At 41.7% G+C, this 16,391-nt stretch overlaps 2 protein-coding genes across 3 annotated transcripts in view; one reads left to right on the forward strand and one right to left on the reverse strand.

Annotated features, from left to right (window-relative positions):
* The window catches only part of mark4b (MAP/microtubule affinity-regulating kinase 4b), a 56,841-nt gene extending 46,340 nt beyond the window's left edge, over positions 1–10,501 (forward strand). The window contains exons 16-18 of one of the 2 annotated variants that reach the window (XM_085430815.1): positions 1,129–1,211; positions 5,333–5,377; positions 7,042–7,181. In XM_085430815.1, coding sequence (XP_085286941.1) covers positions 1,129–1,211; positions 5,333–5,377; positions 7,042–7,106 — 193 coding nt within the window. In that variant the 3' untranslated portion in view covers positions 7,107–7,181. Of the gene's footprint in view, positions 1–1,128; positions 1,212–5,332; positions 5,378–7,041 lie in introns of both variants that reach the window. The other variant, XM_085430814.1, reaches the window with a different exon arrangement.
* Positions 10,502–10,590: 89 nt separating this feature from the next.
* On the reverse strand, positions 10,591–15,531 carry ckmb (creatine kinase, muscle b). The gene is made up of 9 exons (XM_085430816.1): positions 15,447–15,531; positions 13,940–14,052; positions 13,631–13,727; positions 13,047–13,201; positions 12,659–12,791; positions 12,386–12,557; positions 11,786–11,909; positions 11,496–11,685; positions 10,591–11,163 (listed from the first exon to the last, which is right to left on the reverse strand). The coding sequence occupies exons 2-9, from the start codon at positions 14,030–14,032 to the stop codon at positions 10,985–10,987; spliced, it is 1,143 nt and encodes a 380-aa protein (XP_085286942.1). The 5' UTR covers positions 14,033–14,052; positions 15,447–15,531; the 3' UTR covers positions 10,591–10,984.
* Positions 15,532–16,391: the final 860 nt, after the last annotated feature.

The following is a 16,391-nucleotide window of genomic DNA, read 5'->3' on the forward strand; positions in this document are numbered from 1 at the left end:
GAGTGGACGGGGCTAACTGGTAGAAACACAGTGGCTTGTTAATAAATCTGCACGTATTTTTGTTAAATGTTTAGTAATACTGCTAATCGTTGTGGTAAAGTGACAGTACAGGCCTGTCTGATTATGAGCTTACAACTAGACAGTGTAGTTCTGCACATGAAGATCATTTCGATAACCTTGCTGCCTGTCACGTCTCCTTAACCAGTACTAACCTACCAGCCTTCCTTCTCTAATAATTCAGCTTTACAGGCTTCAGAACTTGTCCTCCGGAGTGTCAGACCTGGGTCTAATAGTGTTCAAATATTGTTCGCCAATTTAATTTTCTCACATTCAAGATTCTCAGTCTTTTTTTTTCGCCACATCCACATCTTCATGGAAATATCCACCCACTGCTAACCACAGATTCAAACATCACAGAATACTAAAGTTACCGTTTACTGCACTAATTCAGTTTTAGTTATTTAGATTTGACTGTGGGGGCTGTGTAATGTTCCAAGTGTGTACATCTTACTACACTACAAGACAAAATATGAATTACTCTGTCCTGAAGAAGTAAAGCTGTGTGCATGTAACAGTAAACCAACAGTAAACACACACATCCACACAATCCTGCGACATCGATGGACAGTATATGAAGACCAGTTTAAATTTATAAAAATTCGATTTTATTCAGCATGGTTACCTCCTTTTTTCAGTTCCTCCCATGAACTGTATTCCTGAGGCACCTCCGCCTTACTGCACCTTAGTGGCAATTAAAGCTAAAAAGGTAAATGATAACCTATCTGACCCAGGTCTGCGCGCTAGGTGGACACACTGTATGTCTTTCACGGTTGTTCTTGGCTGCTTATTGTTGCTTTATCTGTTTGTTTGTTTGATTCTTTAACCACTTTGGCTTTTTCTTGCCAGTCACCTTCCAGTCTTCTATCCTTCTTTTCTTGAACTACAGTACCTGATGTTGAATTCTTCACCTCTTCTACCTGTGCTTCTTACTGTCACTCTGTGTTGTCTACCCCTTCACTTGCTTTTTCTTCCACTCACATCTCTCTTTCAAAAACTTTCAATTTTCCATTTTTTTCCATTCCTCTCATCCTCTCTTCACCTCCTTCTCTTCTTCCTCTCTCCTCCTAGGGTCACTCTTGACCCTTCTAAACGTCAGAGCTCAAACAAGTCCATGTCGGGCTGCACCCTCCCGCAGGGAACAAAAACAGTTAGTAAGTCTTCCTTTCCCATGTTTTCTGGCTGCTTCTGTCCATCTGACTGTCTGTCTGCCTGCCAGTGCTCAGTCATCCCCTCTACCCCTCATTCACTGTTGCAGTCTGTTGCAGGTCAGAGTTTAGTTATATGAAGTTTTATCTGAGGCAAAGCTACTCTAAAGGTAGTAATTAATATAAATAAGTCAACTGTCTCAGTCAAATATTTCCACTAAAATTTATATTTTAGCTTCATGGTGGTAAAATCAAAATTTTGATTTTTTTTTTAAAGTGAAGAATAGTTGATAAAGGAAATAACATAAGCAGGTCTTAAAAAAATATTAGATGGCCTTTGAAGTACTATCCAAAGACATGTATGCAAAACGTCCGGCCCCACCAGTGGATTCAAACCCAGAACCAGTTTGCAGGATACGTGTGAGAGAAAATATGAAAAAGCCTAATATGCAGTTGGAATTTGGGTATAAAGCATATTTGTCTTGTATATCTTGGCTGTTAAAATACACAATATGCTTATAGACTAAACGCGGGGTTCTTGTGAGCATTGAGTGTGCATGTGAAATGCTGCCTTTCTTTATGTTGGTCAGCACTATTTGATCTGCAGCATCGACATAACTGCTCAAAAGTTCTTCGATTTATTAAAGACATTTTTATTTTTGTAAAATCTCTTTATTATTTATTATTTTCATTACATCCATCTTCTTATCTGGATCAAGTCCGATCAAATCTTTTACTTAAATAAATGAGTACTCAAAACATAATAGTGCATAACTTTGGGCTACGTTGTGTTTTCTGGTTATTCATTGTGCATTCATACATAAAACGGATAAAAACAGTTGTTGCTGCATTAAAAGGTTTTTTAAAAGTCCCACGCTTAACTTGCTTACCATGCAGAAATTTGTTGTGATACATCTTCTCCTTTTATGTTACTTGATGTGCTTATTCACCCATGCTCAGTCACTGTTTGTACACACTCGGTTTTATGTTTCCATTAACTGACGTAAAAGGTTATAAAAATCCAGGATTCAAACTTCCCTTTAGAAAGTTGAAATGCAGTAAGACTAAACTCTGCAGATGTGTGACTTAAAGTTGTGGCCAAGTCCACTGATGAAATGTTTGATGGTTGCTTCTTCCAGTAGAGCAGCTTTATCTCAAAACCAGCGTGTTTGTGTTTCTAAAACTCTGATCAGCTGCTGTCTGCTTTAGTGTCTCTTTGTCACTCCTCCCATCTCCAGTGGTTCAGCTTTAGGCTGTAGCACTCACTACAGGCTGTAAACAGCACAGCACCATTACCTGCTTCTAGCAAAGCACTTAAAAGCAACAAAAATGTGAATTATTTCTATTTTAAATGTATGTTTAAGTTTTCCTTTTTACTGTAGTATGGCTTTAAATGTTACCATCAGGTAGGATGCTAGGTCTTTTAGCTATTATAGCTAGAAATCACTACTCACAAACAAGCGCATGGACAACACGCACACTCTTGTTCATGCAGAGTGTAGAATAAACAACACTATGGAGATGTGTGTGTATGTTTGTGCGTTCCCTGGAGTATGAGTTTATTGCAGATCAACTGCACTACTTTGAGTCACAAAATCAACACCATATGTTTGTCCATGCTGTTAACAAATCATCAGTCGTGCAGCAGCAGGGCTTTGGATTCTCAGAGAAAGCAGAGAAACCAGGACAGAAAGGAAGGGGAGTGTATTTTATACACGAAAGACACGGGGGGTGAAGGAAGAAGAGCTGAGATGAAGACAGGCAGGTTCTATCCCTCTGAAAAGTGTGACATATGGTGCGTTCCTGAATGGGTTTTAGCAGCAACGTATGTCAAAAATATCACTTTTATCCACTTCTAGATAACTGTCTTGATTTTTTCTTCACATCTAATGTTATAAAATATTATTTCAAGTGTTTAAAAAGATATTTTTGACATCAGTCCACAGCTAAGGATTCTTTCTAGAGCAAACAAACTGAGGAAAGGTCTGAAGGGTTTTTCAGGTTGGTATTAGGAGACTAGAAGGCTGTGCACAGGATGCACAGGACGTTTTAATTTAGACTAAGGCAATGTGGAGATTGCTGTAATGGTATACAAGGTGGCAGAAAGCTAATGGATCATGCTGTAACTGTTGACAATTAATGCGATACAACAAATATGTTGAACCGTGACTGTAAATGTACCCAGCGTGCGTCTTAGCGCTCCGCAGGAGAAGAGGCTTGTAAGAAGCATCTGGGCCTGCTACAGTCATCCTAACCGACTGACCCAGCATCACTGCCGTCTTAAACCAGGATTAGTTATATAACCACAGTTTATCTGTGTCTTAAACTGGGATTGCGCGCAGCTCTCCCTCACGATACCAGCAGATTGTTCTGTTACACTGCCGCAAATTGTCTGTCTGTCTCTCGTCCCAGTTTCGGTCTTTTTTTCCTCTCCCTTTTTGCGTCCTTGTCCTCTTCTTTTTGTCCTGCTTCTCTCTCCCCCACACAATCTGTTTTTTTGCAGTTTACATACTTTAGCGTTTGCACACAGTCACTGACTCACAGCAGAGTCTGGTCAGTCTGCCACTCCACACTCGTTGCTCACAAAACACTTGAATTCCTTCATGAGGATGCGATGCTCCTTGTTTTGGAGGAGCAGGAGTGTTATTCTCGTTCTTTACACAGACAAGATGTCAAGGTCATAATCTTTATAGAGCACCTCAAAACTCTTCAATTATAATGGTCAAGTTTAGTGTTCTTAAACCTAAAGAATTCCCCTCGAGATATTTGCTCAATAATTACTTGGATAACTTTTTCCCGTAAAGGTGTATCCCAGTGGTTATTCCTGGGGATTAGGACAGATCGCTCTCTACTTTTTATTTTGTGTGACGCAGTCAAAACATTGAACTACGCAATCTAAACATTTGTTTAGCCCTGATTAAAACCTCTGCACCACAACAGCTCCTTAGTCAGAGCAACGGTCATCTTAGTTCATATTAGGTTTCATTTTTCAAACTTAATCTGTCAGTGAAAACTCACTGCTGGCTCCTTCAAAGTCACCCCCATTTCCAGGAATAGAGATCAGGTTGCCATGCTGGCGGGAAGGAAGCCATCAGTCAAGTGCGTGAATAGCAACAGTGGCCCCCGGTGGACACAGATGGGATCTGTATTAACCAGCCCGTCTGTGTGAGTGTAATCGTAGCAAATCATGTGGTCCTGGAGACGGCACAAACTACAGGAGAGAGCAGACAGAAAATCAATGACATGCAGCTATTAAAGCGGGTGGAGGAGAAGAAGAAGTGCTCAGTGCATCATGGGAACTAACTAACTATAAGCTTCATCAAAGAGGAAAGTTTGAATCCTAATCTTAAAATTAGAAAGGGCTTGGTCTCCTGAATCCGAACTACAGATGAAGGCTCTATGTCATAGTGTCCTATATCTACTAACCGGAAGACCGGTGGTTCAATCCCTGGCTCCTCTAGTCTGAATGTCCTCAGCGAGACGCCGAACCACAAATTGCTGCTGATGCATCCATCAGCGTGAGAGTGTGGGTATCATATAAAAAAAGAGCGTTCACAGAATAGAGCACTGTCTGAATGTGTGGTCTGCATGAGTGTGCGTGAATGGATGCATACGACCGCTCGCAGTGCAGTAGGAGTAGAAAATGGCAGTCTATTTGTCCAGTATAAGCTAAAACAAAAGTCGTGAAATGCAGTCGTAAAGCCTGTGAAAAAGCTGTCAGTACAAATGTATCTCATGAGTACCCTGCTGGCATCTTGCAACTCACTAATTTGTGCTTCTACCAGCATTAAAGTCTGCGTTTGCGTGAGTCGTGTAACACAAACTATGTGTTGAGACCTGGTCTGCTGCCATAAATTCACCCCCTCGGCATTTGTTCATCCTTCTCACTCGTTTTGTCGATTTTTGTGGTTTCACATCCATCCAGTGTTTCAGTGCAGTGAGTGCAGGTCGGTGATCCATCTGTGATTTGAAGATCATGTTCTGTGTCGTGTTTAGTGGATTGGTCCATTAGCTGTGCTGCTGATTGACAGGAAATGGGGGTGGGGGGTGTAGAAGGGGAGGGGTTGTGTGAGAAAGCGGTTGGCCGATTGATTTCTAACAGATAAATTTTTTTTTTTCTTCTTGAGGGTCACAGACGAACCTGAGAGAATCAGCAGATCTCCGGTCACAAGGTGAGTAAACATGTTTTAACCAGTACAGGAAATAAAGTTCCAACAGAGGCTATTTTTCACACGGAAACATGTCGAAGCACGCTGGAGGCAGAAAGACACATCGTGCACACTCACTGAATTCAGGGTTCAGTTAGCAGAGCCATGTTTTCACCAATCACAGGTTCACATGTGATGCAGGTTTGCAGCAGTAACCCTCGATACCCTACAAAGTGTTTTTTTTCCCCTTATGCAGCCGAAACAGGTCATGAATAATGAAACGCATCAGGCTATTTATAAGAAAGCTCAGCAGTGTGAGTGCCTCTGTCACATTTGTCGCCAAAGGTCAACGCTTGTGAACTGTTACAGATAAAAGGTGCTTCGCTGCATTTGTTAAGGCTTTAGTTACCAATTATTTTTCAAATTCAAATTATTAATTAAGGAAATTATCCCATCCATGTAGTGTAGATTAAGGAGAGAATCTTAGGCTTTACTGTTAGGTATAGATTAAGTTACTCAGCACTATAAAGAATAATTGCAATTTGGTTTGTTTTTTTCAGTGTATTGTATAATGACCTGCTCTATTCCCTCTCTACAGTCTCTATAATGTGCTATAGCACATCTAGATCATCTTAAAGTCTTTGTCAAGTTTAAAGGCAAATACAAAACTTGATACATCATGTAAAGTCTCTTCCTTGCAAGCATCTTAAATAAAAAATAAAAAGACGTATGTAAACCTCTGTATCAGAAATGTGACCTGCTATAAATGGCTGTTACTGCTGTCTATTCTTTTCTTCATTTATTTGTTACTGAGAGGCTACAGAGATGAAATCACACTCATGCTGTTTCATATTATTTATATGAGACATACTTTAACAGAAATCATGGCCAGCATACAGCACACAGAGATATTTTTCACCTCTGGATGAAATTCAAAAATATTTTTGTCAGTAATCAAAAGCCACATGAGACCACTGAATGATAGCTCAGAGGTCGCATTCATTTCTTGTACTGTAATCTCTGTAAACTGAGTCTCGGTCTCTCTTTATTTTACTCAAACTGGTGTGCGCTCCCTCTCAGCCTCAGCTGCTCCAGCCCAGTCTCAGGTTAAAAACAGCAGGTAAACCAGCTGCACCAGGCTAACATTAGCAAACGGACTGTGGTGGTAGATGCTGAGTGTGTCTCCCTGTGGTAGATAATAGAACTATAATGCTGGACTAATAGAAAATGCATTAAATTATATTTTTTACCAGCAGGTTTTATGCTGTTTGTTGTCACTTGTTGCTCCAGAACAAGAAGTCCATTACAGACGATAATTATTGATTACACTGAACACTGACCACTTTCATGTTACTCATTATAAAACATTTTTAAAGAAGAAATGTTTATTTTCATATCTTATTTGAACAGCAATTATGTGTTAGTGTAGAAAATAGACTTTGACTCATCTGTGTCCTAGGAACAGAATCAAAATCCAGTGATGTGTGTGATATTAATTGTCTTTCTTCTCCTCCCCTCCCCCTAACCACTCATATTCTCACACAACCACACATTCAATCACTTGTCTTCACACTTTACCATTCATCATCCTACATTTAAATCTCTTCTTCTGCCTTTGCTCTTCTCTTAAAAACTTTCCATCTATCTCCTCCATTTGCATCACCCCTCCCTTTTCTTAACCTTTTCAGTCGCCATCTATCTGGGCATCAGAAAGCGGCCGAGCCCCGGACCCCCCGATGCGGCTGGGATGTGAGGGTACGGAGCCCCCGCGACCCGGCCGAGGTGGTGCTAGCGCTGCGTGAGGCGGCACAGGGCTGCGGCTGCCAGGTCCACCTGGCCGGGCCTTTCCTCCTGTCCTGCACCCACGGAGCAGCCGGGGCCCGCGTGGCCTTCGAGGCCGAGGTCTGCCAGCTGCCCAGCGGGCTGGGCCAGAGCAGCGGTGTAAAGTTCAAGCGCCTCTGGGGGGCACCGTTAGCCTTTAGAGACATTGCCACCAAAGTGTCCAAGGAGCTGGAGCTCTGAGGGCAACCGGGGGTGGGGCAGATTGACAACGCACAGGACAGGTTAATGAATGATGAGGGATGCAGAGGAGAAGGGTCACAAGCCCTCTTCTCTTCATCCCTGGGCTCCACCTCAGCTGGCGTGGCTAATGATGCCTCGCCTCCGCCAAAGACCCTCTTCTTCTGATGCCACCAGTCACAGGCAGACAAATGGATACACAGATGTGGATAGCCCACCGCTGCAGGCTTATGATGACCCTTGACCTTGGAGCTGTCAGTGACCTACAATCCCTGCTTAACACCACCACTATAAAAAAATGAGCCCATAGAGTCAGACTGTTTTTGTTTTCATGATTTCATATTTGATGATGATGATGGGGATGGTGCGAATGATGGAGCTGAATAAGTTGTTGTTGTTGACATTGTTATTCCTTTTGTATCATATTTGTTGTCATTCCTTTTTAAAGAGCTGCTATTTAAAGAAATGTTTTCATTTTTGTGTATTAAGTTTATTTTCTTTCTTTAGTGCTTTTAAAACGGGCAGACATTTGGCAAACGTCACATATTTAAGTGAGGGCGTAGTGTGACCTCCGGCCTCTAGAGGGAGACATGCAGAAATGCAAAGACAAGCGTTGCAGAATTTCTGCCCATCCATGAACAAAAGTGGTGTTTCTGCTCATTTGGGAGTCTGAAGTGTTTGTATCATTTCAGGTAAACTGCTTCTCTGCCTGCTGGGCTCATAGCTGGCAGGTGAAGCGCTTACAGACAAGCAAAGCTGCCTAATAATACAGGACCAACCTGATTATTTAAGCGTTCGCTCTGATCCTTAAAAACAAATACAACTTCACCAAATGTTTGTCCTTTAAAGTGCTAAGTTTAATGTGTTCCTTGCAATAGAAGAAATTAATTTTAATACCTAACAGGAAGTTCCTGTATCCATGTTGGTTTCATCAGTTTTATGTTGTATTTTTCTTAAAAAGACAAACAAAAACAACAAGCCAATCGGAGTGCATTATTGTGACACAGACACACAAGTTAAACAACCAGTGTGTAGGATTTTGTAGCATCTAAGAGTGAGGTTGGGGAAAACATCCTTACAACCACATGTTAGGCTCTCTCTTAAGCCGGTCTTTGGGTTTCTTAGTCTGACCCAGTTGACGGTTCGATGCTCTGGATGCAGGACAAGCTCTCACTGTGTAGATACAAATGGCTAAAGTTAAGCTAAAAATGTGCAATGCGTAGTTACATGTGCTTATACACTAATGTAAACATAACTATGAATGCCATATACATTTCTGCTAATGGAGCTTCGGGACTCCTACGCACTGGTCCTGATGAAAGTAGTTCCAGTAAATAAAGAGTAAAATGCATTTAATGAAAATACATTTTTGCCCATCAAAATTTTAAAAAGGAATACTTCTTTAAAAAAATGGCAACTAAAAAAATCCACTTCCTGTTTTACCAGGCTAATCCAAACACGATTTAACCTCCTGCTTCTGACAGTCTCCTGGATCACTCATGACCTGCTCAGGGTTTTGTTTTAGCCACATGCCACACGAAGTCTTATCAGTTCACCCTGGAATCGCTGTTTTCCCTTCACCTAACCATAAAGGCTTGAGCTGGCAGATGCTGAGAGGTTAAAAACTTGGTCCATTTTCCAAAAGTGATGACTCATATTTTTAATAAAAACATTCATAAAAGGAAGAAAGAGACCTTTAGGTTTTTTTCGTCATAATTTTATCCCCAAACATACTGTAGTGTAGGAGCTGATGCTTCACTGGGTAGTTAACAGTACGAAACAGTATCCCAGCTTTTTGCTTCACTTGAGTGTAGTGCAATGCAGACACAAAGCCAAGAATCAAGACTTGAATAAGCACCGATTACGATTAACAGGGCTCCTTGTTTGTTTTATTATTATTTTTTTTTTATTGCTGTAACCTTTTTGAATTTTGTTGAGCACTTTCTTTTCTATTTTTAAAAACTTTTTCCCCTTTTTTCTTTTTAACATCCCATTTTTTTCTTTCACCCATTTAAAGCCCACTACAAAGAATACTAAGAATCATCCTGAATGTCTTTCTTTGCTTATATGGCTGCTTGACTTTACATGGTAAAACTAGCTGTGACGTCTTCAGGTTTCCAGGTAGATGTGCCACTTGGTTACAGTGACGTTACTGTAACCAAATTAGAGGGAACCGATGTACAGGTACATTTAAAAAGTACCAAATTTCTGATGAACTCTCAACTCAAATGAAAATCTGTCTTACATCAGTCTTTTTTTTTTGTGCTTTATTACACTGATTTCTTCTTTGAAACATCTTTACCAAACTGTAGACTTTATCCTCTGTTTACCAATCAGACTGCAGCACTGCTGGAAGGTGTATGACTGTTGACCAACCAGACTTAAGTATTGCTGTAAGAGGTTTTTGACTGTTAACCAATCGAACTCCTGCTTTATCAAAGCTTGTGGCGTGCGCGTTGATGAGGCAGTAGTTTAAAGGGGGAATGTGACCTTGAATGACCTTTAAGAATTCATTTTTCTTTTATAAAAACAACACTTTGCTGCTCATTAAAGATCATAGTTACCAAAATTATACCAACAGAGACTCCGCTTAGCGCTACGGTGATCACACATTGGTGCACGGACACTGATAACTCCAAAATCAAAAGGTTGTTGTACGTCTATTGTAACTCTATAAAGCTACGCAACTATAACTTGTCCTTTTCAAGTATGCAGCATCTGACAAAACACTGGGAATGGAAATGTTGGATGTTAGAGCAGATTTGTGATCTTTCACTACAGCAATTTATCTGTTTCATGGGAGATTTCAGCCGCGGCAGGTCTCCACCGCTGTCTGATAATGTGAAGCTGTGATTTAGGGCTAGTTTTGCAGATTTCTTTCTTTTTTGTTTGTTTTATTTTTTTATTTCGTGTATAACGGAGCCTCGCCCCGTGGGGCTGTTCTCTAGATACGGTTAGGGCCGCGCTTTAAGGCTACAGTTCTGTTGTGTAGTGTGTTTAAAGCCGTCGCTGTTATCAGTAAAACTTAACTTATGGGCTGAAATTACAGAAATGATCGACCTGCAATCCTGCATGTCTCCTTGGAAATAATGTGTCACACAAAAATAAAGACTTTCAACCTCGTTCTTATTTTATGTCTGTTTTGTGATTGCTGCCAGTGAAATTAATGTTCTCTTCTCAGGAGATCTCATAAAGAAAAGATGACATAACCAGGAAGCTTGATTGTCACATGGGGCATCATTTAATAGTCCATTATATTGTACAACCAAAAAAAAATTCCTTTGGTGTGCGTGTACATAGCCATGGTCAGACTATGTATGGATTGATCCCAGGATGTTGCCGAGATGATGAGAAGAGAGATGGTTAGAGTTAGAAGAAACCAAAGACAGTAGAGGAGAGGATGAGAGGAGTAATGATGGCAGAAATAAGTAAGAAAGGAAGGAGGATAAAGAGAAGTGGAGTGTCTGTTGACGGAAAGAAGAAAGCAGAAAGTAGCCAGTTGGCCGAAACCAGTAAAATAACTTTACAACATGGCTACCGCTTCATTTTTTTATAAAATAAAAAAACAAAACAAACTCCGACAGTCATTCGATCGTGGGATGTCTGTCCACTTTACTTCTGGGCGGGGATCATGCCATCAATGGACTCTCCCTTCTCAAGCTTCTTCTCCATCTCAACCATCAGCTTGACGCCATCGACCACCAGCTGGACCTGATACACCTCAGAGGAGCCCAGACGGTCAGCGTTGGAGATGTCGAACACGCCGCCCACAGAGGCTGTGTCCACACCGCCTGTGTCAAAAGATGAGGACAATAAGAACAAGAAGGCTCAAGAGGAGGTGTAGGGGGAGGAGGAGTTACCCTTTAGCCACTGACGTAGTACATGCCATCAGCAAAGACAACTATTCCCTTTTATCAGCTTGTTTCAGAGGCACAGCTGGATGACGTGAAATTAAAGGCTCATTCCCACATCAAGTAATTTTACTGGAACTTAGACACACACACACACACACACACACACACACACACACACCATCCGTCCCAAAAAAGTGACACTGAGGTGGTTGTTTGTACACTAAATGCTTAATATGTCTGTTTATAGCTTCAAAAGCATTTTTCCGCACCTGTGCCACGCTTCTGCAGACGCAGCCTGGTCAGGATCTCCTCAAACTTGGCGTGTGTGCTGAGCTTGGGCAGCTTGACGTGCACGCCACCACGCAGGCCGGTTCCCAGGTTAGAGGGGCAGGTCAGGATGTAGCCCAGATGCTCGTTCCACATGAAGCCGTGGTTGTGCTTCTTGAAGATCTCCTCAATCTGAACGGTGAAGAGTAAGAAATTATTCATCCTACGGTTGTTTAAGAGCCCAGCGAGTCCAAAAAAGGAAACCATAGAAGGTCCTGTTTGAGAGTATTACCTTCTGCAGGCCGACACAGAAGCGTCTGAAGACCTCCTTCATGTTGCCTCCCTTCTGCATGGAGATGACACGCAGGTGATCCTCCTCGTTCACCCAGACCAGGAAGGTCTTGTTGTCGTTGTGCCTAGAGGAATAAAACCCAGCTCAGTTTTATTTGATTTACAGGCAACAAGCAGCACTTCTTAAAGAAATTTGTGCCACACTTGCAGGCTTTCTCTCTATATTCAACCAATAAATTGTTAAGTTGACCTTGAAGATCTCTGTGGATATAGTCAAATGACTTACATCATTTGTAAAGGATGTAAGTTTAAACTGCAGCTTCAGCAAACATGAGACGCTTTAAGAGATGTTTAAAAGAAGAAATAATTGGTGTTTTCTTCATATTATGCAGACAGATGGTAATGATGTCAAAGCTTTGCTGAGGAAGGGCAGATGGGAGAATTTCTCTCAGATGTTTCTAATGTGTTTGTGTTTTCATAAACGGAGAAAAGCTGCTGTCTCGGCTGATTACAGCACATATCTGATCACCCTGCTTTTTAAAGAGGAGGAAAAAAATAGAATTGTCTTCAGATTTATTGATTTCCCATTTCTGTTTCTCACCAGATGCCTCTGGCGTCAGGCCAGTCGCGGGCCATACCGGCGCAGGTCAGCAGGGGGGACACAGGCTTGTCAAACAGGAAGTGATCAGCGATCAGCTGCTCCTGCTCGGCATCAGTCATGCCATCCAGGGGGTAGTACTTTCCCTTGAACTCACCCTCCAGGCTGGACAGTGCTGAGGAAGGAAGGTGTGCGGCACAAAGATGTCAGTCTGTGAATAAAATGAGTTTTATAAACATGTGGGTTATTCTTATAGGTTTGACATTTAGCGTTTACCCTCAATGGACAGATTCTGGATGGCTCTGCGCTCTCCACGGCTGTTGTGGGGGGGCAGGGTGAATCCCTTGATGCTGCGGCCAGTACGGACACGGCTGGAGAGCACATAGTTGGGGTCCAGGTCATCACCACCCTGGAACACAACGCAGACATTATAATTATGTTATAGTATTTCATAGTATATATTTTGATTTCATTTCTATAATAAATTAATGTGTCTTTCATTGACAAACTCAAAGAAATGAAATGTGGACCCACATTTTGAGGGATGTGGAAGTTAACTTCTAAGTTAGTCCAGTTCAAGTACATCAGCTTTAACACAGTTTAGGGAATGAATGTGATTAGGCTGGTGTAAATGTGGAATATCGAACAACACTTGACTCTTCACCTTCAGGTTCTCGAAGTTCAGGTCGGTCTTGTGCTTGTCGGTGGGCTTGTATCCACCATGACGGTCGGAGATGATTGGGTCCAGCAGGTCCTTGAAGACCTCATAGGACTCCTCATCACCAGCAACGCAGCCCACAGTCATGATGAAGGGGTGACCTTGGGACAAGAAGGAGAGTAGGAAAGATTTTAACCATGCTGTATATCAAATAAAGTAGCAGTAAAATAAAAAGTATACAGGAAATGTCTTCACTCTTAATCTTTGTCCGTTTGGTCAAATTCATTAACACAACCAGCCTGACGAGCAGATGCTGACGAGTCTGGGATGTTGTGCTGTGTTGTTGTACAGGTGTGAACTTCTTCAATCTTACAGCCTGACTAACACCACCCGTATTAAAAGGAAACAAAAATTTAAATGCCTTTGAAAATGAAGTGAATCGTTCCTGAACCGGCAACAAAAATGTCAAACTAGGAATGAAATAAAAGTAAAACCTATAATGTCAGTAACCTAATCACAGGTCGTATTTGGTTACAGGTTGTGCTACAGTTATTCATGTCTCGTGGTGCCTGTTTGCCTTTGCTTCTCACCAGGGTTGTCGACACCGGTCTGGATGACATCATCCACGGTGAAGCCGCTGGGGGTGGACTTGCTTCTCAGCTTGCCGTAGATCTCCTTGCTCAGCACCTACAGCAGATAACACACGCAGGTCAGCCATGTGACTCACCTGTCTTTACCGGGAAATCTAAGAGATCCCGAAAGAAGTAATCACCGCATTTTTGTGGCATGCATCTTCACAAAACCCTGAATCATGTCTCGTTGAAACGAAATAGCATCTAAGCCCATGTGTGTGGCAGTAAAGTGTCCATGTTTAGACCATGTCAGAGCAGGGTTTGTACCTTGGCCATGTGGTTATTGTGCTTGGTCAGATCGGGGTACTCGTCGTCCACCGAGAACTTCATTTTGTAGTCGTTGTGGCAGTTCTTCGTCATGGCTGTGATTCTTACTCCACCTGACAGGAGACGGGGGAAAGAGGACAGTGTGCTGTTTTAATTATTTAGGCGGGATCATGCAATGTTTCCCTTATCAGAATAATATGACATCCATGAAAAAAATGTGTTTACTTAATTTACCAGTTATCACTTGGTGTGGTTATGTAAGAAAAGTCCGTCTTCCTCTTTGATCTTTTATTTTTTACTTTTTAACTTCTCCCTTCTGTCTTCTTCACGCCCCCCCCCCTCTCTCTCTCTTTGTCAGCTGTGCTATGTCCCCCCTGCTCTTCCTTTCTCCCAGACGTCTCACCACCTGTCTCCCCCTCACAGCAAACATTATTAATAGCATAGTCATGCCCCCTCCTCCACTGCACCCGTCCCACCTCAAGCTCATAACGATGATTGGCTTTCTCTCCCATCTCACTCAATTCAACGTAACGTCAGCTTCCAAGGGAGGCGAAAGCCTGCATGGAGTAGTTTTCCACAGAAGTAATTCAGCTTTTAAAATAGCTTTAACAAAATGAAAACAGCAGAAAATATTAATTCTCAGAAATAAATGAGGTTCACAGTTTTATTTTTCTATGCTCTATGATCTATTTTGTTTATTTCATTTAATTCCTTTTTAGCTGAGAAAAAGCAGTAAGAAAGAAGAAAACTACTTTGGTCACATAACCTTTTTAACTTCTGCAGAAATTAATTCAATAACAGTTTAGGAATCTGAAAAGGCAACCGGCGCTGCAGCTTCATAATCAATCAGGTTGTTGTCAAGAATAAATATGCAACTCCTCCTCACTTCTTTCTTTTTCTGTTTGCTGTCAGTGTCTCTTTCCTTGAGGCCGAGCTCAGTTAGTGGAGGTGCATTAAACTGATGATGACACCTGGTGCAGCGAAAAGGTCAAAGCCTGCATGCCTCACAGACGGCTGTGCAAGTTCCATGACTATATCAAGCGCTCCTAAACTATTCAAAGACATACCTCAAGCCAGTGCTGCAGGCGTCAGCAACAGATGACAGATAGACGCAACTGCTGGCGCAACACTACAGCACTACAAATGGATATGCCCTCAACCCCACACTGCTGCTCACGTCCAAGAATCTTTCAAAGAAATGCCTACGTTTCAGGCTACAGTGTGCATCGGTAGAAGAGTATTTAAAGTTTATTTTAGTAGCTTCCATCCCAGAAAAAACGTTTCACAAAAATCCAAGACAGAAATGCAGAGGGGGAGTACGTTTTCACGGCTCGGTGTTCGCCAGCGGTGCGGAACCATTCAGTTTTCTGGTTTCCCTCTCAGACCAATTTTGTTCTCAAAAGGTTTGATCCATATTTAAATGGGAAAAACATCAGAATATTTCCCTTTCATTTACCAAAAAGTCAAACTGAAACATTGCATTCAGGGTTGTTTTTTTTTCTTTTACCTGCTTAGGAGAAAAGAAAGAAGTAACAGATCCCGGGATCAGATCCTATCCACCAAATATAGGGGTCGCCCAGCTCTACCAGGTGATGGACTAAAGTATTTATACTCAGACCTCTGCTGCTATTGGCTGACTGGACTTGGGGTCACCTCATTTGATTGGGTAGAAAGGGTTTTCCGTGCCCGGCTGAGTTTCTAAAAGGCAAGAACCGAGATCACACAACACTGGAGACAAGGGACAGACAAGGCAACAGCTGCAGCGGGAGGTCCAACCCTTCACCTTCTGTCTGCATGTAACTGTTTCATAGCAGCCTGCAGGAAAGGACACGGTTATCTGGAAATATCTGTGTATTATATGCATGCAAAGCAGGGAAATTGTGTCCACATGTTCCAAGTTAATTAACCTGGTTACAGAGTAACTGTAATTGAATTTAGATAAAAGGTACAAATGTCAAAATCCCAAAGTCATGCAGGAATATATGTATCTAGCGTTTAGTAAGATACTGTGAAATACTAATTTAGAAGAACATTTGCCTCATCTGTTGTTTTATTTTTTATGTTTAACATTTTTTTATGTTAACCAGTCCTTAAAATATATCTTGGGGGAAGAGTGGGAGGAGGAAATTCCTTAGTTCAACCCTTAAAATATGGAAGAACATCAATTTTTATAAATGATTTTAATTAAAAACATACTAAAAAGTAATTTTTGTTGTCACCAAATATGTTCAGGCTAATACTGTGCAGCCTTGTGTCGATCATGCATGAAGCTTTTAATCTGGTTTGACATGGTCACTTGTTACAGTAAGAGTGGGAGACTCTGATGGGCATTTGAACCCTGCTTTCGTGTTTCATAAGTGTTCTCGGAGCAGAGTGACCGGAGTTCTCCCTGTTATCACATTTATCAGCTAAAATAACCACTTTGTCTTGGATTACATCACCGTGATATTCT

This window comes from Copadichromis virginalis, linkage group LG14, assembly GCF_057382275.1.
Source record: "Copadichromis virginalis isolate Kocher_CV1m ecotype Utaka linkage group LG14, C_Virginalis_male_GT1.1, whole genome shotgun sequence".
NCBI classification, from domain to species: domain Eukaryota; kingdom Metazoa; phylum Chordata; class Actinopteri; order Cichliformes; family Cichlidae; genus Copadichromis; species Copadichromis virginalis.

Excerpts from the sequence above, each read along its gene's own strand:
- ckmb (XM_085430816.1), bottom strand. The coding sequence starts at position 14,032 with ATGACGAAGAACTGCCACAACGACTACAAAATGAAGTTCTCGGTGGAC. Across the intron at positions 12,558-12,658 it reads CCAGAATCTGTCCATTGAGG|CACTGTCCAGCCTGGAGGGT; the intron begins GTAAACGCTAAA and ends TTCCTTCCTCAG. Across the intron at positions 11,686-11,785 it reads TCTGTGTCGGCCTGCAGAAG|ATTGAGGAGATCTTCAAGAA; the intron begins GTAATACTCTCA and ends TTCACCGTTCAG.